Raw genomic sequence first — 25,484 nt, forward strand, 5'->3', positions numbered from 1 at the left:
TTATTTAGATACAAAGATGAGTGATAGAATTCATTTAGTGTTACGCTTTATATAACGTTAATTACTGAATAATACACATAACATATTTTTCTTTTGTGTTTCAGGTGCGCGGTTCCCCTCCAGACACAAAATGGCAGGTTCTGGTGGGGACGAGATCATTAAACAAGGACTTATGATCAAACGGTCGCAAAACAAAAAACGATTTACCCCTGTTAATTACAAACAAAGATGGTTTGTATTAACTCGACAGTTCCTGACCTACTACGACAACGACGGAGAGGTAAGTGCTAATGTTACATGTAAATTTAGCTTTTCTTTCATTTCTTTCTTGAAATTCCAACAATAATTTGGAAATAATAAATTGTAAACTTTTTGTTTCTAGTGGTTTTGGTAACCATTGTAGTCTAAAACAATTACTAGTAAATAATACACGTATAATTGAAATATAAATAATACATATATATATGAAGTAGTGCGATCGTCTGTGAAAGTTTACAAAACGCCCCTGGAAACCGGTAGATACCGCTCTGTTCTTGAACTTTTGCACGCAGTGGATAGACTTCATTTTGTTGGTATAATCCCTAAGTTAGTTAAAACTTGAAATATGACATATGAAACAGTAAAGATTTGATTACATTTCTAAAAGAAAGTCACCAAAAATGGAAACAGAAAGTGAAATAAAAGCATTGGAAGAAACGAAGGAACTAATTCAAAATCGCTAAATAAACAAGGCACAAGGCTGTAACCCAGCATGACGTAATCATTTCTATGTACAGTATATAATAAATTATTAACCTGTACGTCTTCGTTTTCGTCGAATGTTTTCGTACCTCGTAAAATGTAGCGGAATAGATACCGAAATTTAGAGTAATGTAGTAGTATTAATCATAATAAAAACAAACGAGACGTGCAAGTAAACAATTTACTTTATTTTCTTATATAAATCAATATATAAATATGCAAATAAAGATAAATATTCTATCGTTAATTCTTCCTACTTCTGCTTTCAGTGATTTCATCCGAAAATATAACCAAAACGCCTCTGGCTCATTTAAATGGCGCATTTCAACATAGAACACTAACTCTGTGGCGTATGGAACCCGGAGGTTCAATGCCATGTTCACAAAAGCTCTCCACTGACTTCTATCCTTAACCAACTGGATCCAGTTTCTACTTTGTATTCCTATTTCTGCGAGATCCATCTTAATCTTGTCCTCTTACCTGCGCCTAGGTCTTCCTAATGTTCGTTTTCCGATTGGTCTTCCAGTTAAGACTTTCAAAGTTCCTATTTTCTTCCATTCTGGCTACATGACCTGCCCGCCTGTCTCTCCTAGATTTGGTGTCCCCTAACAATGTTTGGTAAACCGTATAAATTATGTAATTCCTCGTTATGAAGTATCCCTCATTCCTCTTCGGCCCGAATATTCGTCTCAGGATCTTGTTCTCAAATACTTTCAGTTTACCTTCTTCCCTCAAAGTAAGCGACCATGTTTCGCAACCATACAGAACAACAGGCATGATCATTTTATATAATTTAAGCTTCAAGTTCCTCGACAGAATTCGCGACGACAAGGGATTTTGAACAGAGTAATAATACGAATTCGGCGCTTTTAGTTGATATTTCTTCGTGAATATGGTTATTTAATTTCTTCGTCTGTTAAAATTGATCCTGGACATATCCACGTTAAAAATAGATACACATAAAATTACCATTATCACAGTGTTCTGAATAAATGCGGGAATTAAAAATTGCTTGTAACATCACCAATGACAAATGACGTATAAGCGAGTTCCTCATACTAGATGCCATAATGCAAAAACAGCAACTAATCGTAATACACATATCACGAATTTTCTTAATCTTAGTATGAACCAATTCGTATACTAAGCTGCAATAACACTAATGTTTCACTTATTTTTGTGCTTAAATACCTAAAATAGTCAGATTCACACATCAAAATCATGAACTTCTTTCATGATGTCCCGCCAAAACTATAGCACCTACACAAGTAGATCCTGTTAATTATTATGTGACACACGAATAATCCCATATTATAAATAAGTACTTAAGGAACTAAATTGACTCATGATTACAAATGCTAACTTAAACTTTAGTAAGCGTAAATATATTTTTTTATTTGCTGAAATTTTCAATGGGCCAAGGAAATAGTTGTAATCAAGTAGTTATATTTATATATGATATACCCTGTGTCTCGTGTACTTTCCAACCTAGTGAGCAGATTTGAAGACAAGTGACAGCGTGAAATTATTTTCAAACGACAGTTTACAAACAGAATTCACGTGTATAGATTACTCGGTTGCTTATTAATACTTCTGCTAAACTAGAAAGAGTATAAATGTTTCTATAAAAGATTTTTTAAATACTATTTTTCGTTATATTTTTTTAAAGCTTATTCGGAAAATAAAAGATATGTTTTAATTTTCCATTTGGGGGCGTCGTAAACACTTGATATATATATATATATATATATATATATATATATATATATATATATATATATATATATATATATAGGGTGTAAAGAAAGGTTGTTTACAACGCTTGGGAGGTGATTCTACAGATGAAAACAAGTAAAAATGTCTATGTAACACAATGTCCATCTCGGCCTCCGAACCGAATTACGGACGTCCAAAAAGGGTGGGAAAATGAACTTTGCAGGCTAATTCTGGCAAAACGACAAGAGATAGAAGGGCGGTGTTAGGGGGCCCACACAGACTCTCAACATGGACTATCCAAAGATACTAAGATTAGATGTGTACAAGGCGAACGCAAGGGATTCACCAAAGGATGCGAAGCATGCCGCGGACGTTATGAGGGCAAAGTGGGGCATCCTTTGTGGAATCCCTTGCGCTCGCCTTGTACACATCTAATCTTAGTATCTTTGGATAGTCCATGTTGAGAGTCTGTGTGGGCCCCCTAACACTGCCCTTCTATCTCTTGTCGTTTTGCCAGAATTAGTCTTCAAAGTTCATTTTCCCACCCTTTTGGACGTCCGTAACTCAGTTAGGAGGCCGAGATGGACATTGTGTTACATAGATATTTTTACTTGTTTTTATCTGTAGAATCACCTCCCAAGCGTTGTAAACAACCTTTCTTTACGCCCTGTATATATATAAAATATTTTACTAGAAATACAAATCATTGAATATAGCAACGTTTATTTTTAAAAAATAGTAACTGTTTCACTAACTAACTGAATATATTAGCTTCATGAGACACTGTGAAACCAATAGGGAGTTGCATATAAATATAACAGGATCCCAGAAACTGGTTCTGAATGCTGATTGACTGGTCAGAACGTACTCAGCCAATCATAACAAATGTTGAGTTGATTTTGAGTTTTACGTCCCGTTCAGCAGCGAGGCTATATGAGACGTAGACCTACTGATTAACGTGGAATCAGAACCACATGAGCTCCCGCCGGGAATCGAACCCGGGTCTCCCACGCCAAAGGCGCGTACGCTAACCGCTTAGCCACGAAAGAGCTCTCCAATCATAACAAAAGTTGACAGAAGTTCAGAACCAGTTTCTAAAGCTGATAAAGCCAATGTGTTCAGCGAGTTGGCGAAACTATTACTCAGTTAGTATTTTGAAAATAAATGTTGCTTTGTTGAATGATTTGATTTCTAGTTTAAATTATTTAGGATACCAAAGTTAATATGAACCAGTGCAGGACATATAATATAATGTAGTTTGATATATTTTTTCGCTGTAGAGCAGACAAAATTTACTGAAGTATTTGTGTTTAAGTGTTCAGTAGTCTTTACTCACTTTTTCACATTTATCAGTTTACTCCAAAAATCAAAGAATAATATTAAGAAATTAAATGAATTTCCTTCTCCGTAAGTATTCAGTTTTTCAATTCAAAGACTGACTGTGATTTCAACGTTTACTGATACCTTCATTAGTATTTCAGGTTGGGCAGTAATTGATTAGGAGAACGCGCTTCATATAATACAATGTAGAAGAAGCAAGAATAAAAAAAATAATATTTATTGAGATTTTGTGATGATAAAAAAATGTAAGGTTGAATCGTTTATCGATGTACAAGAAGACTTAATTATATAGTAAACCTCTACAATTTCATTGGAATTTTAGTTAAGAGTGAATGAGAATTCGTGACTCGAAATGTTGGTACTAAAAACTGCTGAAAACTATCCCAATCCAGTAGTGCAGGTAAAATGATGAAATTGTACAGTTATAAAGAACATATTTTTGTATATACAAATTTTCATATTAATAATTAAATTTTTACGGTTTTTGAGGGTCCTAAAGTGATCATTTGTGCCTAACAGGGTTCCTAATGATCAGGGAAGTCTGGGATATCTCAGGGAAAAACACTGGAAACCAGGGAAAGTCAGGACAATTTTATAAAATATATTTTTCTTAACATTAATTATACACCAATTTCAGCTTAGCCAACCCTTAATGATCATAGTATGGAACGTTGCTCAGATTTTTATGGGTGGTAAGAGGAAAATGAAATGAAATCTTTGAGTTTTACGTCCCACGGTTATGCCGGTTAGGCTAAAGGAGACGGTGATGATGTGAGATGAGTGAAATGGTGGAATGAATAAAGTGGGAGGAAACGGGAGAACCCCGAGAAAACCCACGAGCACGGTGTTTGTCCACCACAAAGTTCACTTGGCGGGGGCTGGGATCGAACCCGGGACCCCAAGCACCAGAGGTGAACGTTCTACCACTGAGCCACCGCGCCCCCAGGGTGGTAAGAGGAATGTACGTATGAGCAATTGATTATTATTTGTCTCTGTAGAATAAATGTTCTCATATATAAATATTCACCTTTATTCCTTATGTCAACATCATCCGACACCTGTCATGAAAGTCAAGGAATTTCCTGCCAAAGGTCAGGGAAATAGATTTCTACAGATTAGTAGAAACCAACCCTACCCAAGCAACGAATTTCACGAACATCAAAATCTGAGCTGCAAATTCATGAGGAAATCAGTTTAACACTACGGGACTCTCCTTAGTCATATGCATTGGTGAAGTGGGTGGCACAGTTTAAACGAGGCGATTTCTCAACAGATGATGCTTCACTTGCAGGAAGACCAAGATTGTAATTGTCCTGGAAATCGTGGATGAAATTCATGACATTATTCTTGTAAATCGCAGAATCTCGGCAAAACATAAGAGGAGGTTGTGAGCATTTTCTCGAGAAAGCGTCGTTAGCATAATTCATAATCACTTTGGCATGCGCAAACTCTTTGCAAAGTGGGTTTTCAAAAATCTGTCATGAGATCAAAAGCATGAAAGAGTGAGGTCATCAAGGGAAGTTGTTTCCCATTTTAACCGCAATGCCGATCAATTTCTGCCACAAATAATAATCATGGACAAAACATGGTTGTACCACTACGATCGTGAAAAAGAAACAACAGCCAATGGAGTGGCGGCACTCAGGTTCTCCTCGCCCCAAGAAGGCAGAGAGACAGAAGTCGGCTGGGAAAATGTTTGCAACGTTCGTCCAGATAAGAATGGAGTCGTTCACTGAAAATTGATACTTTTCACTGAAAATTGTATTCGCTAAAACGTCACACATCCATACGAGTTTTAAAATGTCCCTTTATGTTAATCTGTAGTACGAACTCGTGAAAGCTGAAAATTGTGCAAAAAGTGATTAAACAGTAACGTTTTCGTAGAAAATTATTGTAGTTGTAGAAAGTACTTGTGAAAGTTGGAAATTGTGCAAAAAGTGATTGAACAAGCAAGTTGTCATAGAAAATTAGTTTCCAGCTCTCTCAGTTTTTTACAACTATGTATTAGTATAAAGGGACATTTTACAAGGCGTATGCATTTGTGATGTTGTAGTAAACAAAAAGAGGCGTAAGTGAGGAAAGTGATTATGAGTTTTTCTGTATGTTCGTGTGTATTATAGTGACTCTTTGACACTCCTTTGGATGCGTGAGGCCAAGTGCAGACAATTTTCAGCAAGTGCTTCAGTACAGAAATTAACTACAATAAACTAGGCTATGTACATTTGTTTTCGCTTTTCCTGAGAACATCTGCACTGTATTGTTTCATACTGCGCTGAAGATATAAGAGGCAGCTCTTAAAACCGTGTGTAACTACTTTATTCAGCAAATGCTTAAATTGAGTGCTTTTGGCTGTACAATATAGTCATATAAAAGACGAGTAAATGAAATACGGTTAATATTTACCAATTCATTATATGCTTGCCTTCAAAAAAGGAAAGAAATTAGGTACAAAACAAAATTGCGAGAGAAAATCTGGGCGTGTGGGAAATAAAATAGAAAAAAGCATAATACACGCTAAAAATAAAGCCGATCATGTTTAAATTATGAAGAGAATTTTTCTACCCGAAGCATTCGGCGAAAGCAACCTCCTGCGTACAGTTTTGGAGGATTCTTCGCTCCATCCTCGGCGCAGCATAAGAAAATTTTTGCTACGTAAATTCACTCATCCTCTCCTTATCTATTCTTCGCTGATTGAAATGGAATAAACTTAAAAAGTATTAGTAATGTTTTCTTCTCTTTCGAATATTTGTAACAAAAAAGTTCTTCCGGCTCCACGTGGTTCACAAGACTATAAGGAGAGAAATTCGTACATTATGTCATTTAAGTACCAGCATGTTTTCTTTTGGTGCTTGAAGCATGAAAGCAAGAATGTTCCGAAACTGTATGCGGGATTTTACTTCTACTGGATGCTAAAAGTAAGAGAATTATTTTTCTGGCTTATATATATAATATGCATCCTATAGTGTCTTGAAGTGAAATGAAATGAAATATTTAAGTTTAACGTCCCACGATTGTGCCCTTTAGCCTAAGGGAAACAGATGATTAAGGCAAGTAAATGATGATAGGATTGGTGGAATGATGATGTGGGAGGAAACGGGAGTACCTCGAGAAAACCCTACGGACACGATGTTGATCTCTGGTCATTGTTGTTAGGAAAGCTTTTGCATTTACACACAAACTCCATTGTAACTGTTAGTCGATTGTTCGCTCGCACAATCAAACTTTCACCCTTGACATCAAAAATCAACGTGCGCCGTACACTAAGATGTAGAAAGATAAGCTTCAGCTGAGAGTTGAAGATTGCATCTTTCACTTTTAGTATAATACTTTTTTTCCTCATATCTTGTTCACACAATGCTGACAGCCAGGGTTGGCAAAAAACATGTTTTTTATTGAAAAACCAAAAAACCCGTTTTTTTTTGTTTAAACCGTTTTTTTTTTTTGTTTGTTTAAATAATTTACTCTATGTATTTATATTATATATGGACAGAAATTAGTTTGTTTCGCCTTGGTGTTATTATGCAACAACAAGGTTATGCTGGAAAGGGTCACATAAGCTTAAAGCGGAATCCAAACCGCTTCTCGACATATATCCAAGAGAAATTGTCCATTTGGACACGAAACCAGGACTAATTGCTCACAAATGCGATTGCCGACTCACTCATGAAGGACTCCTGATAAAAATACGTTGTACTGATCTTTACATAGACCTACTTGTTAATATAATTGCCAAGTCATTTCAGAAGGACAAAAAGATAAACAGTTACACAAGTAGAATTATATATAAATCGGGAAACTCGCGCCTTAGCCATTCGGAAAATCTTGTTATTACTTTAAATGTATTTGTATGTAAAATAGTAAGGTCAACGTATCATAATCAATACGCTAAAGCTGAGGTATTAAATTACAAATTTGGTATGTAGATATCATTCAATAAAATTTAAACCAAATGAAATCCAAGTTGATGTTGGAAGCTACGTAGGCAGTTGATAAATTTTGCCAATTTCTATAAATATATTTAAGGAACCTTGGCTTCTTTATAAAACAACAGGCATTCATTCAAGTAAAAATATATAATTTGGTTTCATTTCGTATGTTTAGGCTTAACATCCGTATGAAATACCAAGGTTATCACGGAGAAGACTTTCGCTTAAAGGGACAACTCGAATCGCTACTTGGTTTACACTTGAAAGGTGGGTGGTGGTAAGACCGAGAATTGAACACGGGACTCCTTGATTAAAAGGTGAAAAGTAGATAAACGTAATGCGGATGGTTTGATATGTGGAAAAGTCACCATGAAGTTCACACGATTTAAAGCATTTTTCGATTTTTTTTGGAGGTTTTTTTTTTTTTTTTTTTTTTTTTTCAAAAACAGCTGGTTTAAACCAGCCAACCTTGCTCACAGCCTAATTCACCATCCAAAATCAATATTGTATAATATAGTTATTCTTTACGCAAGATTTTAGTTAAAAATGCCATGACAATATTGATGAACACACGTTATACAAACAAGGACCAGTTTCACCAGTAAGTAATTATTACACACCGAAATTTCCAATTGAAAGGTAAATTCTTTTGCTTTCTACATGTAATCAACTTCTTCACAGATCTAATTCACCTTCTTTCATAACCTTAGAAGTCGAGTTATTGGACTTTAAATTTTCATTAAGGTCGTTGACGTAGAAATCTATTTTGCTCAATGCTTACAGGAGATGCATAATAAATATAAAGAATTTGCTGGAGTACGGAGAGAAGGTGGCTCAGGTCAGTAGTAGAGCTCTCATCTCAAAAGCAAAAGGTTCTTGGTTCGATTCCTGACCTGTGAGCTTGAGGTGTACAATGACTGTTGGCTCTTAATTCATTTCACAAATTATTCTATCTTGACTTTTTCATTTGCTATAGTGTCTTGCATTAAAATGTTACACGAAAGATTTTAGTTCATTTCAAACATTGCTAAAATGCAGGATAATGGAAGAAGATGGGAAAATTTCGATAAGAAACCCGCGTACATGATATTGTTTACTGTAACTTTCGTTCCTGGAATCAAACTAGACATTGTTGCTCTGCCACAGAGACACCGTGCTCGCTCCTCTGGTCCACCTTTCCTTCACATACAGAGAAGTGCGTCGTCAGTACTTCTGTCAAACTAGTATTAGCGTAGGTTTTATGAGAAATTGTATTGTATCATCTTGAGCCAAAAAATTGTGAAACCTGTTTAAAATCTTTGCGTTTATTCAGTTCTTTGCAGTTTCAAATCATCGAATAGTTTCATCACGCGCGGGTGTTTCCATCAGTGAAGAGTGAGGAGAAAGCGGTTTTTGTTTTTTAAATAGGCCGCGACTATTGGCTTGGATCTGTAATTCAGCTTTTTGGAGCCGACGTAGATTCCTATACTATGAGGATTGATCATATACGATGAATGCACACAAGCTAATTATACCGGGTATAGGCACGGATCGTGGTTCGAAGCTCATATTAATAGTAGATCTCTTCCCTCATAACCTCGGTGTTGCACATGAATCAATCTTTTAAACGGACTTTTTGTAGGTCGTTGAATATTTCACTGATAATTCAGCTGATAACTTTCTGTGGGTTAAGGAATTGAATTTGCCAGGTGAAGTATTCAATTAACTATTCGAAACGTTCCTTCATAAAGAAACTACTCCCTCCTCACCTTCACACTTGACTGGCGAAAACATTTGCAAGTACTAAGTGCTTTCCGCTGCTTGAAAACATCCACAGAAACGTAAAGCGGCGTAGGAAATTAAAATACATTTGCTGCGTGCTATTAATGTTATATATATTGTGCGTTATTCAACTTGTGCCTTCTAATTTCAAATAAATGTTCTTGATAGACTGTATATTTTCTTTTTCATGGAATTTTCCAGACGCAGGAGACATTTTCGTGTCGAAGATTTACTAGTGCTTCAGCTCCTGTGGGTTTTCATTGTGTATACCTGCCATCCGTCTTATGTCGGGTAGGAACAATTTTAATAATCGTATGGATTGCACTTCGTTTGAAATGCGTTTTTATTTCCTTCATTTGGCATGTTTTGGCATTTGATATGCATTTGTATCTCGTCTTTCGTCATTTTGATGGAAGAGACCAATTGTTACACTGAATTCTTTGCATTGGATTTAGAGTAGTGTGTTGATAAAATACAGTTGTGATAGCTCTATGAGTGGATGGAAGATACATCCCTTCCAGTCATTTCGACGGCAATACGTGGTTGTCATTACTAAGATAGTAAAGGATCTGGAAATTACGGTAAAAATTAGTAAATTAGGATTATATAAAGAATTATTGAGTTCCAACACAAGCGATCAGAAAAGAAGATATTTTGATGGGTGAGAAAATACATAATGCATGTAATTTCAAGCGTACTGTAGTTAGTTTAGAGACACTGTGAGCTAGAGACCCATTTTCTATTCGCAGCTTGGCCCACTTATTCACTCTGAACTTTCTTCTAACCCAAAACCAACCAAAATCCTCGTTTCTCATCCTGTGTGGTTCAGAAGATGACTCCAACTGAAAATTCAGCCAGAAATGACTGGGCAGTTCTAAGTATTCAGTTGGTATTTAACTTTTTGGATACGAAATGTTCTAATTGGGATATTTCTATGTAAGGCCTGTGGTACGGACTATCCCAGATACATTGCTAATATAAATTTTAACTTTACCAGTGATAACTTTTTCAGTATGAAATCTACATACTTCCATCAGTTTTGTTCAGAACAGTGAAACTTTCGTCTGTTTTGCGTAAAATGCTTCAAGTCTCGTAAGTCTATGCCTATTATGGCCTGATCTACAATAATTTGAAATTAAGTTTTTTTATTTTTATTTTTATTTTTTTTTTTTTTTAAATATCCCATCCATACATAGTGGCATTTATGTATTTGTTGTACTGTTGGGAGGGAAGTTCTGATCACGCTGTGTATCCTTGGCCTCACCGCGTTTACATCTTGCGATCATCTCAATGTATATTTCGTGTGCGTTGTGAAATTTAATGAAGACGAAGCATGGAGCTAAATTTTTCGTAGAAAATTTGTAAAAATTCTGTTTTCCCCTCTGCTACTATCCTTCGGTTCATCGGATCAATGCAGACCGTACTTTTAGTGAAATATATGTTTGTTCTGCGTAAAATGCTTAAAGTTTCGTGAGTCTACGCTTATTTGAACTTGACTTAAAAAAAATCAGTCCTTACTTACGAAGAGGCTCTCATTTCCAAAAGGTTAGAAATGTATCCATTACAGTATTCCAGCTGTTTTAACGTAATTTCCTTATTCTTTCATCATTAAAAATGACAACCAGGTAACGCCGTGGCGCTGATTGGGAGAACATTTCCTTCGTTCATTCAACGAAATCTTTAAGTAATATATTTCGTCTGTAGGTATGTCCACTGTTTGCTGCATCTTCTCATATAGTAGGAGATGTTTAGTTTTTCAGTTTGTGATGCATTTGACCGTGAATTGATACTGGCATGTCTGAAGATTATTACTTTTGTATGCTCGAGATCCAAGGCTGCTGAGGCATTCGTTTGAAAGTTCTATAGAGCACGTGCTTTGATTTTGTTAGCAAAGTACTGTATATTTTGCGAGATTGACTTGTATCATTTTTAGCATGTTTAAAGCTTTACGAGTTACTTATATAACTTCTTCTACATTGATCAAACGTAACGGAAAAACAAAGAACAGACAAGGTTGATCCTCGACAATAACCATTATCATCAAAGTAGTATATATATAGGGTGTTTCAGAACAACACCCACAACGTTTGGAAGGTGATTCCTGACACCAAGATAAGACAAAATGTATAGTCCAACTTGGATGCATAAATGCTTCGTTTCGGAGTTATAGGCTGCCGGAAACATGAAAAAATGAACTTTAAACGTCCATACCTTTAAAACTGTGGGACCTACCGTAGTCGGGTCAAGACTTCACTTAAGAACTAGCATGTGCCCTATGCAAATTGTCATGTTTCAGAATCCTGTGGTACTTCCGCAACAATTTTTATAGAGGCAGTTGGTGAGTACTTCAAATTATATGCTCATAGCAAAACTATCTCTATAAAAATTGTTGGGTGAGTACCTTAGGATTCTGAAACATGGATTTTTGAATAGGGCACATATTGAAGTATTGAAGTATTGATGTATTGAACGGTAGGTTCTATAGTTTTGGATCTATCGACCTCGAAAGTTCATTTGTCATGTTTTCGGCAGCCTATAACTCCGAAAGGAAGCATTTGTGCACCCAGGTTGGTCTATACTTTTTGTCTTATCTTGGTGTCAAGAATCACCTCCCAAACGTTGTCGGTGTTGTTTTGAAACACCTTGTATAATTAAACTCCAAGGTAAAGTGCGAGGGCTGCTATGAAAGTTTGTGCATACTACTACTAACTACTATTGCTAACAGTATTCCGCCATTATAAAATTCGGAAAAATAGACGATTCTATGTTTAAACTATCTTTATATATATATATATATATATATATATATATATATATATATATATATATATATGCTTTGGGGAATAATGCTTATTTAGGGCAAGGTTGGAGAACACAAAACTACTTCACAGTTTTGGAAGAAGTAGTTTTGTGTTCTCCGACCTTGCCCTAAATAAGCATTATTCCCCATGATCATTCAAATTTACTTTTCATCATCAAAATTAGATTGCCAATGACAGTGGAATTTCTACCTTACTTTAGAGCAGCGTTTCCCAACCGGTGTGCCGCGAATGGGCCGCTGGTGTGCCGCGAGGAAATCGAAACAAATTATTAATTCTATAGGAACCAAATTGCAAGACATAGGGGAAAATATATATTTGTATTTCACATTACTATGAACCTCTACTATAAATCCACAATTTTAAGTTTCATACTGTGTTACTTTTCTGTACATTTTTAGTGTTGAAAAACGTATTTATCATTGTCATGGCCATTATTGCTTCTTTATTGTTGCAGACTATTTCGTAACTTGAAATTTTAAGATATCATTCAATAAATTCAACAAAGTAAACATGCATACAAATTACCTACATTTGTGTTTTTAAAGTATAGGAGATTTGTTTATTTGTTCGTTATTTAGTGACCTTCCCTTTTAGTTAAAGGTTAGATACAGTTTTCGAAAGAGAAAGTGGATTTTTAAAAACCCGAGTTCTATATTTCATTGCAATTGTTTTCTATTTTAAAATTAGAATGAAAAATAAGCATAATGATTTACCACGGGGGAAAATCAGTGATCGAGCTTTCTTCTCTGTAAGAAGAAAATCAGTAATCACATTAAAATACCAGGGTATTTTATATTTACAAATAATAATAGTAATTATATATATATATATATATATATATATATATGGGTGTGCCGCGAGAATTCAAGTTGCACCTGTAGTGTGCCGCAAGGTGAAAAAGGTTGGGAAACGCTGCTTTAGAGTAAAATATTAAAACGTTTCCCCTATGAGAAGTCGTAAAAATAAGAAAATGAAATAATACTTTGAGTGGATTCGAACTATGATCCTTCAGATTCGTATTCGACTGTTTTAACCATTAGACTCCGGCCACTTCGCCCTGAATACGTTGTTATTGATGTCTTTACTGCAATCGAATTCTCTGTCCCCACTTCGAATTATTACATTTTTATTTGTTTCATAGATTCTTTCGTATTGCTCTCATGTTATCATTTATTAAAAGATGTATTATTTGTATTTACAATTTCTGTCCTCTTACGTAGTGTATTTCAAAGTTAAATTACTTCTTTCTACAAAACTGTAGCTTTGTGCAATTTAATTCACATATTCTCCACACTACTATCCATTTCATAAAGATAGGCCCCTGACTTCGTGGTGCTGCCGTGACGTTCAGTCAAAACTTATATTGCATTATCGTACCTCGTTGGAATTCCTGAAATGTTGTCTTTTCAATACTTAAGACATAAAAATTTTCTTTGTACTATGTAGTGAGAAAAAAATAAAAATTAATGAAAAAGTGCGTATTTTTTCGTACTTTTTTGGTAGATCAATGTTTATAGTACTATATCTCAGAAAAGAGATCACGTGAAATAATTTCCTGTGTACAATATGTAGATGCATTCATTAACTGTAAGTTGTGAGAATTTCAATTTTCATCACTTGATACTTTTTGTGTAATTAAAACAAATGTACGACGCTCTTATCTCCTTTACCATGGTAGTTAGAGAAACGTACAAAACACTGCTCGAAAATTTGGAAGTCTAGTGTTCCAAATATTTGGAACTATTAACAAAAAAGGGTTTAGTTGTAGAGTATTTATTTTTTTAAAAAATTCTTTTACTTCAACATGTTCTCTGCGTTAAGCGGTGAGCCATGTTGCAGCCCAATCTTTAAATTCCCCGCGCTTATATGAAGAAACAGCATACAGTAAGTGGAAGTGCGGCAACGCTGTCGTGCAGTGTTGTCGCGTTCAGGAAGCTTGTAGCGCGAAGCTTACTTCATAAGAATGTAATAGGAAAAAGTATTTATTATAACCTTTCACAACATCATAAAAATAATAATAATGCATTACACATCTCAATTTAATCGAAATAAAACGTTGAAGTAAAACATCCAAAAACTCATCTCTTAATCTATTTACTTCATTCACTTTCGTAATGGGTTTGTTGACTCATCGCTGCTCCTGTTATCTTCCTGTACACTTATTAACAATGGCTCCATTTTTACCTCAAGATCTATCCGTATGCACGCTTTCCAGCTTACGAACATGTTAAAGGTTAAAAAGAAATGTATCCTTGGCAATCACGTGTTCACCCAAGTTCTGCGATCAATTCCCCTGCCGAATGTATACAATAACACAGAATGGGTCCTTTGTTTTCTTTCAACGAAAGAAAACTATGCAATGTGTAGGTGACGAGGGCTGTATTTGCGTCTAATCACGTTGCACTGATTACGCCTTCAACACTTCCCTTCGGTTCGTAGGCGTCAAAAACTTAGACATGCACTCACACCATATGGGTTCATTGCAATGAGACGGACGAATGGGCATTTATATTTTCCTTAGTATATGTCGTGGTTTTTGATTAAAAAATATATATATAGCCTATATGGATATTCCTTTACGAGCGGCGGTATTACAAAAAGAAGAGGCAAAATTTTTAGCGATAATGAAATTGCAGAACTGATGAATGACTCCGACTCAGACGGTTATGAGTTAGTAATGAATAGTAATGACATTGATTATTCTGTGCTCAGTGGCGTATTCGGGAGTGAACAAGATAGTAACTCTGTTTCAAGTGAATCTGCGGCTGCGCCGGGAAAGAGAGAAAAAAACGTGTCGTTCCTATTCAAAGACAGATTCTGATGTAGCTTGGAGCGATAAAATTCAAGTAAATGCAAAACCCCTGTTTAGTGGTATCCCGGGAATTGATCAAAATGCTGGGTTATCTACAGAGTATTCCGCATATAAAGTGTTTCAGCTGTTTTTACCGATGAAGTTTTATAGTAAAAAAAAGAGTTGAATTGATTTTGAGTTGAACATCCTGTTCAGCAGTGAGGCTATATGAGACGTCGACCTACTGATTAACGTGAAATCCAAACTACATGAGCTCTCCCAGGAATAGTAGTAAAAGTTATGAATCAATGCGCAGAACAGCAGATTGAGAAAAAGAAAAAATACTAAAACAAAAATCTTTGTTTTCTAAAGGAAAGCGTGTTACTTTATTTAAAATCCAAGAACTTTTTACACTAATTATTCACATAAGCCTTGCACGGAAGCCAGCTTTACGCGATTTTTACAAATCAACTACGCAAGAGCTATTAGTATGTCTGTCAAGTGGTGGAACAGATCTTCTGTGAAGTGTAAACGCAGTATTACATATCAACTAAGGTTGTATCATATAATAAAGTTTATGCTTGTATTTGTTTCTGTGCAAGTGTATTTTGTACTGCGTGCAGTAAGTGAAAAACTGACAAAAAGCAACAAATTTTCGAAGACCATCACATGCAAATCCAAACAAAATAAGAGTTCGCTTTTCTAATTTTGAACATTTGGCATATATTCTGTATATCCTGTTAATTTCTAAGAAATTGGTTTAAAATCTGTGGAGACATAAAATTTTAAAAATATATCTAAAAAGTGCCGGACAGTGTGCGTGACAAGTTTAAATACCCGTCCGTCTGAGAGTGTATGTATACGCGCCAGGAAAATGTGGCAACGTAGCACTCCGTATAAGCTGCGATAGCGAAGGGCGCAAAGCTGAGAAAATCATAATGTCATATTTGTGATTGTTTATCTTTTAAAACAAGTCAAAACAGTTTGGTTGAAAAAGCTACTTTAAGATCTTTCTAAAAGTTTTTTAAGATTGTTAATACACCGCAGCAATTCAGAGATAATGATGCCTCACTTTTTACTGAATAACAAGAAAACTACTACGTGTTCAGTAATGAAATTTTCAGAACTTACAGGTAACATATGCATCTACATATGGTGCACAGGAAATTATTTTATGTTATCTCCTTTCCGAGATATAGTCCTATAAACATTGATTTACCAAAAAAGTACGAAAAAATACGCACTTTTTCATTAATTTCTATTTTTTTCTCACTACACAGTACAAAGAAAATTTGTATGTCTTAAGTATTGAAAAGACAACATTCCAACAATTCCAACGAGGTACGACAATGTAATATAAGTTAGGACTGGACGTCACGGCAGTACCGCCAAGTCAGGGGCCTATCTTTATGAAATGGATAGTAGTCGGTATACAAATGCCAGACTCAGAAATAGAATAGTACAGAAATAGGTGTACATTTACTCGTTTGGCAGATTCTACCTTTTCAGTACTAACACTATTAGAGACATGGACCTACACCTTAACATTGGGTCCGAATAACCAGGAATTTAACCATTTTCATATATTGCTGCCAAAAATATATACTGTTCTTTGTGGTTCCGTTATTTCTGTTATACACGTAGCGTTTGAGAAAGTAATGGGTTAACTTACTTGCTTGTAGCTATTTACATTATGAAACACTGAAAATATATTATTAATTTTTCATATTTTTAGTGAATTCTTTGAATGACATAAAGAATGCCTGTACATTCTGCATGAAGACTGTATTGATAATCGAATCACATTTTACTTACAAGCCAAAGGCAGAGTAGATTTCTTTGTTTGGATAAAAAAAAAAACAAGAACACCAGTTTCGTGAATACAATGTTTTCGTGCCATTTCATGGTTTTTCTTGGAAGTGGTGGCAGGAGAATACAATACAAGCATCGCTGAAAGACTGTGGAGTATTAGAGACGTAAAGCCGCAAGGTAAAAAATTTTACAAGTTTTATATGCGTAAAGAATGTTAGAAAAAAAATTATAGTTAACAATGTGTTTTGCTGCACATACAATACGTAAATAAAAATTTCTTTCAGCAAAATGTGTGTTATTATTGGCAACGAACGACTTACTTTCTCCAGACTACAAAACTTCTGTTTCTTTCGATTTTCTCGAAAATTACACATGAGAATTTATGGTAAAACACGTTAGTTTGTTCAGGACCATATCTTCTATTAAATCTGTGTCATTCTGCACTCGAAAAGACGATAAAAATTGTTAATTACTGTCACCTATATTCTCAGAAAATCTGATAGAATTCGGTTACGGTACTTTTTATAAGGAAAGGAAGAGTACAGATGAGGTATAAAATCAAATTTTTAGGCTTCATCAGTCATTCCTCTGTTAAACAAGTATAGTTATGTTAATCAAGTGTACAAATGTTAGTCGAGTTACGAAGCTTTGGAGGATCAAGTGCACCCCTGGACATATTTCATTAACTATACTTTAATAACACCATTATAATAGTTGCTAATGACATAATGTGATTAATTTCAGCATTAGTTTCACCTCAGCAAGTGTCATAATACTTGCACAATATCAATTTGTAAATTTACAGAGAAATTGTGTTCTCCATTTTCTCGAAAACTACGCATGAGAGTTTAACACATACGAGGGACTGTCAAAAAGTTGCCGGAATTTCGTTGTAACTGTTTATTACCACAATATATGTACACATTCACTTGATTGCCTTCAAACTAGGCTCCTTGAGAACACACACTTGTTCCACCGCTAGAGCCATTGCTGGAAACAACGCTGAGAATCCTGTTTTGGTATGCTCTTAAGTTCAGCTGTCGTGTAGATTTGGATGTCTTCTACGGTGGCAAAACGGTCACCTTTGACACTTTTTTTTTTTTATCTTGAGGAAGAGCCAGATATCCCCTGATTCTGCTAATGCTAAATCAACGGACTTCTGGCTCTGGAACATTTTGACTGCTCCTCGTATAATTTTGTTCAGCTCAATAACCAATCTGGTCATTTTTTCCTCCATGAAACGCTAATGATAATGGATAATTTACAGTGTTCCAGATACAACCGGAAGACCAATTTACACTGGAAACGCTAACATCAACACCGAAAAATAATAATAATAATTTTGGAAGTAAGGAAGTCTTGTCTTCTTAACAAGGACACCGGTGCAACCCGTGCCTGGTGAAACTGAGGAACACTCTGGAAAAGCAATTTAAAAAACTTTCTATACTGATTTTTTTTTCTTAGAGCTATTCCGAAGAAAGTAAACTGCAAAACCATCAGCAATGGAAACAAGAAAATTCTCTGTGGTTTTGGACATTTATTGTGTAATCAAAATCAGTTTCTTGATTTTACATTTGAAAATTCGGCGTAAACCCCAAGAAACTTGAATAACTCACTCCTTTCAGAAGCGGTTGCCACAGATCTATTCGTATATTCTTCATTCCTTAGAAGCCAGTTTATGAAAATATGCTAAGTAATAAATTGTGCACTGTCCAGTATCATTTTTATTGAGCGTGTATTCAGTAGTTGACTGTTACTTTTCTCTAGCTCTTAATCCATTTGCGTGATATTTAAATGCCACCATAGCTACTCAGGAAGCACATTTCTATCCCCAAACAGGGATATGAGAGTATAAGTACATAAATGAGGCATGCGGCCAAACAAAATGACAAGCTCAACGGGCAGGTTGTGCAGAGAGGTTAGTTTAAAACACTTCAGCTCATGTTGCAACTACGTAGGACGTATTCATTGTGCACATGTCCTGTTCTAATAACATTTACAGAAACAAAGATATCGCAGTAACTATTGAGAATTTTCTTTTCACCATCGTCTTGATGGTCCACCGAAGGCCCAGCTACTCAAGTTAGCGCTTGTCCCGTTGTTAGGTTGCACTCTCAAATAATAACAATAAAATGTTCTACTGTAAACTTACTGTAGTTACTGGGTAAACTACCTCAAACACTGGTGTTGTTAGCTTTTTAAATCTGGGGGTGGGTCGGATGAATTGAAATCAAAATCCTCTTTCCGACAAAAGTTATATGTACACTCATGTTCAAAATGGTTGTCGCATATCTATAACTATCTTCTTGTAAGAATATAATTTGATAATGATGTTGCAGGGCACTTTTAATACTGATACTATGTGTATAATCGAGAAATGTATATTTGTGGTAAATTTCATAGGAAAAGAATTATAGATACGAAAATTAGAATGAATAAAACAAAATGTTGCTAAATGGAAAAGAAAGTTTTATTTTTGTTTTATTGTTCTTATTTACTGCTCTTTTGACATGAAATGTGCCACATACATATCTTTGCCGATTATATACATACTAACATTATAAGAAATACGGGGCGAATTCGTTATCAAATTATATTCCTAGAACAACATATTTATAGACATGAGACAATAATTTTGGACATGAGTGTACACTCAAAGTAGTAGAGTTTATATAAATATATTTGACTAAAATCTGGGGGACGCGTTCCCTGACCCCTCCGCTAACGACGCCCATGCCTCAAAACACGAAGAGAAACATCACAAGCTTTTCAATGACATCTGCACTCTTTTTTTGTCTACTAAATTACGCAACACAACTTTTTATTTTTTGTTGAGATATAACTTTCCTTTTGAGCACCGAAGCTATGTAGGGGCCTACAATTTAAGGTGGAATCCCAACCACCGTAGTGCGTTGAATACTCTCCTGCTGGGAATCGAACCCGGGACCTTGTGCAAAAAAGAAGCGTGAACTAGCCACTAGACAGTTTAAGAGGAGGTTCGTTAGCTACTAGGAAAGGGCCAGCGCACCTCTTTGTTGAATATTTATTCTTTTTAGTAGAAGGAATATGCATAAGAAAAAGAGACTATATACCAAAAAATCGAGACTATATGCACGTGTACCTGGATAAAGCGCGGTGAATCGCGAAAAAGTCACATCAATTGAGTCGAGGAGTAAAAATTACTTGCTGAAGAGTTTCTTGTCAGATGAAGCGAATAGGTTTAAGATTGGTATAGGAGTGATAAACATAATTAGAAACTTAAGCTTTCATTGAAATACACGACCTCAGTTTATATAAGGCCGGATTTCACACACTTCTGCTCTAGCTTATACTTGAAACACCCCCTTTCTTCCCCTCTTAATAAATAAATGTAGTGTGAAGTATATTTCTAATTACTTAATTTAAAGGTATTGTTGTCCATTCCGTTTTAATCCATGAAGAAAATTTTATATTTTGATAAAGTTTTTAGACTTCGTTGAAAGTTACAACTATCAAATTGTCTTCGATAATGGATCCAACATTTAGTGACGGCTACACATAGGACCATTCGAAAATGGGAAGACATATCATAATCTGAAAATCAGGAAAGGCCCACATGGGAAGTTTCAGGTAGTAAATTAACCTGTGCCGTACTATATAAGGGTGAGAGAGCCACACATGTCGCCTCAGGCTTCAGCCTACTTAGTGTAGATATTAATCCATCCCTGAGTTCATAGCCACCTTTATCTTTCTTTCTCATACAAATTGTAAATCACGCAATTTATAATGACTTCCTTGTTGACTTTTGATCATATGTCGTCATACACTTCAAAATGTGTGGACTATTTACCAAATACATTCAATATCTGGAATGAAGTCTTCATTACTCTGTATATATGGTATCTCTAGACGTAATTCTCAAACTATTCATTCTTCCCATTTCTTTAATTAATTCCCTGTTTTTATATGCCGAACGATATGGAGAAAAGAACTGACAGATCTAGTCTTGTTATATTGACGCCCACAGTAGCTACGCTGGACAAGGATTCTAGAATTTACTTTCGTGGAGCTCACTCAGAAAGAACAAAACGACAAACATTATTTAAGTAGCTCACTTCATATATGTGTATGTTAAATCGAGGAGATAATCAGTTTCATATCATACCGATCACTCTAAGCGCAAATCAATAGTATTTAAAGACTGAAAAAATGCAGCACTCAACCGACAATCAAGCTCTGGTCTCCGGTTTATCGCACCGATATATTAAGTACTATACTACCTCATCTACTCCTTGAACAGTCATGCATTTCATCAGTCTTGAAGTCGGTACTTAACCACTAAGACCACGTGAGCTGCACCCTCTTGGAAGCCTAGTGTGTGGGTGACAGAACACCTCTGATGGTTGAATTTATATTACATATGATAAATGGAGAAAACTCCGTTAGAGATCTTCTAGATTTGACCAACTACAACTTAAAGAGCGAAATCGTCATGTAGTCTGAGTGATTGTGCACCGATTTCACGAGTAATAGAATATATGACTGGATATTTTGAAATATATGATTATGCAGAGAGCGGACTGTGTAGGGTACAGTTTACGCATTGATACAGTCGGCGGACATCTGGGTTCACTTCTTGGTCCAGTCGTGTATTTTTTCCGCTTTGTGTATTATTTCAGTCATTTCACAAAGCAAACAGAAGTTTTTCAACGTTCATTAAAGAATGTTACTAATATCGGAATCTAACAAAATAAATAATTTACAGTAGTCCAATAATTTTCTTCTGGCCTCTGCGACACCCTTATTTAGATGCCAATACAATAAAATATCGAAACTTGATCGATATATTGATTAGTAATATTTTTGATAGTGGTATTTAAAAATACTGATAAATCGATCGAAACATCGCACAGCCTTAGCTCTTTCCGTTGCATGTACAAATTAATAACAAATAAAGAAACAAAAAAGCTTTACCAGACTGATCTACTGCTTTATTCAAGAGTCCCATTTGTCCTTGTATGTTGCTGGGTCAAACTGAATTTCCTCTTTTGCTGCGCCTCTACTGGGAAATGAGTTCGGGATTATGCGTACAAAACAGTGCACAGATGCGAGTAAGAAAAAGGTAACATCTTGCTTAAAAAGGACTTTTTTTTTTTAAATTGTAATTGTTAGATTAGAATGCTTGATCTACTTTTTATTGTTGCAAACTGAAGATGTTTATCGTATGAATATGAGGCACAATATTAGAGTTTGAGGCACACTTTAAATAATACACTTTTCTTTCCATGTTTTAAAAATAACATCTGGTTCAAAACAGTTAACAGTTCAAAACAGTAAAAATATTTAGGTCCCATATTCATATAACGATCGCCTTCGATTTGGAATTTCTAATAGCTTTCCTCTCTCTCTCTCTCTCTATTTTTTCGTATCTTCACTCATAATGGAGTTGGCTTATGGTCCTGACTTTTGATAGACCCTGTATTTTCGAAGATAATTCGGAATTCATTCTCTGATATTATTGAAATACATTAATCAAAGTTTATAAAGTTTATTAACTGCATTAAAGATTTAATAGTGTATTATTTTAAGTAAACTTGTATCAGTATAGAATTACCATCAATTTGATAAAGAAAACAGGACGCTTTGCGCCTTTAATGCTCTTCGATGTTACCTGTGAACTTTAACCATTAGATCTAAAATGAAATGTAATTTCGGGCGTCTGAAAATTTCTAGTATAAGGTAAAGTAAAGCACTCTCGAAACTTTAGTCATAACTTTCTGCTGTTCCTTGGAAATAGAGATGGTTCTTACCTAAGTTTGCCAGATTACACCATTTTTACGGAGTATCATCCGTTTTTCAGACCTTTTATCTTTTCCCGGGTAATTATAGCTATAATTCTAAAAATCATCTGCTTCTCGAACTGAAGCAAAACGCTTTGGTTTTACCAAAACCACTTTATATGCTTACCCTGTCTATGCATTCGTCTGGGAGACAAAAAATCTCAAGAGTGTGAAATACTGTAATATAACAGTTTAAGCCTTAAGTATTCGCGCGGGGTGTTCACAGACCCCCCCAACCAGGTAACTTTTGTGTTGCTATCCAAAAGTCCTGATGAAAAAAATACAAAAAAAAAAAAAGTCTGGAAACGAGTTCAAAAAATCTAATTACAGCAAATACTTTTAAAAACATATCTAGAGTTATGCCACATTGTCTTAATTATTTAAAAAAATATTTTTATTGTAATAAAACTAATTTCAATTTGGGGGTCTACTGAACCCCGCGCGAGTACTAGTGTCATAAAAAGGGCGCGAGTATTTACGGGTTAAATACAGTAGTAAGTTACAATAAAATGATAAGCAAAGGGAAAGAGAGGGGAAAAGAAGCTAAACTACTCAACGGAGATTGGATATCCAAATTTTCTACATGTTATATTTGATGATAATTATTTTAAGAGAAATCGGTATCGTCCGATTTCCCACACGGTTTTTTCCCCTTTATTTTGTAAAGGGAGTTGGTTAATTGAAAATTCTCATATGATATATTGACAGCTATTGAAGATATAAAAAGTTTAAAAAATGAGAATAAGTTTGTATCAACGAACAGGTTGTCTTTATTTAGTTGAGTGATTCTATATTCACCGTAATACTATGCATTCAATGGTTTTGTCGTTGCTAATATACAGTGTGTCCATAAAAATACTGTCATACTTTAATGGTATTACGTTGTTTTGGATAATCGTATTTGAATGACATTGGTACATTTGGAAGAAAAACTCAAATATTTTTTACTATAGACATTGAATGTAGGTCCCACGAGTGGTGATACAGACATCAAAGACGCATTCCCATTCACGCCAGACACGCTCTAACAAATTTGATGAAATGGACTGGATAACAGCACTGATACGCACTCGCACTTCTTGCTGGTTTTGAGGCAGGGGGGGGGGGGTACACAGACACAATCCTTTACGTAATCCCATAGAAAGAAGTGGCAACCATGTGAAGTCAGGTAACCTCGGCGGCCACTTGTAGAAGACATTATAATCATTTCCGGCACGTTCAATCATCTTCCTGGAAGCCGCTCATTCAGATTTTCCCAAATATGTTAATTCCAGTGAGGATGTGCTCCATCTTGTTGGAAAATAAAGTTATTTCGTTCTTCTTCCAATTGTGGAAATAAGCAATTAGTGAGCACAAAGTAAACATGAGTGAATTTATTTGTGTGTGTATGTGTATGTTTGATCCCGTCCATTAGTAAGTTTTTCTTTCAAGTATGACCAATTTCACTTAAAAACGATTATCCAAAGCGACGTAATACCGCTTTAAAGTATGATAGTATATTTATGGATACGCTGTATTATTTTGCAGTATCATTTTAAAAATCACTAAACTTCATATTAAATCTATAATAATAATAATAATAATAATAATAATAATAATAATAATAATAATAATAATAATAATAATAATATACTAGTTGAGTAATTACTTTTTCTTTGTAAATCCGTATTTAAATATTCTTCAGTACTGTAACTTAGGTGTTCCTGTAACAAGTTTGTCCACTGTTTTGAGAAAAACAGGTGAGACTGCCCAGAAGATCATGTTATTAACTATTAAAATACTGGTATACTGTATCCTTCATCCTTCCGTTCTTCTCTCGTTGGTAGAGCCAGAGAGAGAGAGAGAAACCTGAAGAGAATTCACCCAAATGGTGGCAAAGTGGCACGAAGATCGGGTGCGTGTGTATGTATGTTCTTGCGATGTTCTGTAGTAAGTCACCGACGGCGCTAGTGAAACACTCCACTGCAATAGAGTGCGTGCTCTACAAAATTGTCCAGAACTACTTGAACGCATTTTAACTGCCGAGAGAACATAAATAATTTTAAGCTAGAATGCCAACCGGGTTGTGCATTCACTCTGTAGAAAGAAAGAGAAATAACTTCATAAATTCTACCATTGTGATTATTGAAAGTTTTTTTTTTTTTTATTTTATATTTATTTATATGGCGTCTTCACTGCCAAGTGGTTAATGCATTTACTTCCGTTTGAATGTTCCCGGCTCAATATCGTGTGAATGTACTGACCCTGCATAGAAATCTGAGTAGCAGTTTAGATCCAACGTTGAGCAGTAGGTCCCGCTTCATATAAACTTTTTTACCAAGTAGTACCAGGCATATTCGGAAAGTACCTTTGATTTGTCACTGTGCGTGAAGTAGTGGGGGCAGCGCTATCATCTTTGTACAGACGTGCACGGTAGGTTAGTTTGCATGCAGCCGTAGCAGAGTGAAGGGTGTCTGACCACTAGTTCCACTTTTGTAAAGTCTCAAAATGTGTGCTGCAATAGAAAACCCCGCCAAGTACGAAGTGCGAACTGTTATACGTTTTCTTACGGCAAAACAATATTCGGCAGCAGATATTTATCGGGAACTTTGTGCCGGGTATGGACCAAGTGTGATGAGTGAAGGAGTTGTTCGTGAATGGGTTCGTTCATTTAAAAGTGGACGAACAAACATTCATGACGAAGAGAGGAGTGGCAGGCCATCAGTGGTCACTGATCCACTCGTACAGAAAATTGATGAAAAAGTTTGTGAAAATC

At 35.4% G+C, this 25,484-nt stretch overlaps 1 protein-coding gene across 3 annotated transcripts in view; it reads left to right on the plus strand.

The window, feature by feature from the left end:
• The window catches only part of Btk (tyrosine-protein kinase Btk29A), a 950,018-nt gene that overhangs the window by 8,315 nt on the left and 916,219 nt on the right, over positions 1 to 25,484 (plus strand). For 2 of the 3 annotated variants that reach the window (XM_081737808.1, XM_081737807.1), the window contains exons 2-3: positions 105 to 280; positions 9,687 to 9,776. In XM_081737808.1, coding sequence (XP_081593934.1) covers positions 131 to 280; positions 9,687 to 9,776 — 240 coding nt within the window. In that variant the 5' untranslated portion in view covers positions 105 to 130. The remainder of the gene's footprint in view (positions 1 to 104; positions 281 to 9,686; positions 9,777 to 25,484) is intronic. The other variant, XM_081737809.1, reaches the window with a different exon arrangement.

Source organism: Thermobia domestica, chromosome 14, assembly GCF_964235325.1.
Source record: "Thermobia domestica chromosome 14, izTheDome1.hap1.1, whole genome shotgun sequence".
In the NCBI taxonomy this organism is placed as follows: domain Eukaryota; kingdom Metazoa; phylum Arthropoda; class Insecta; order Zygentoma; family Lepismatidae; genus Thermobia; species Thermobia domestica.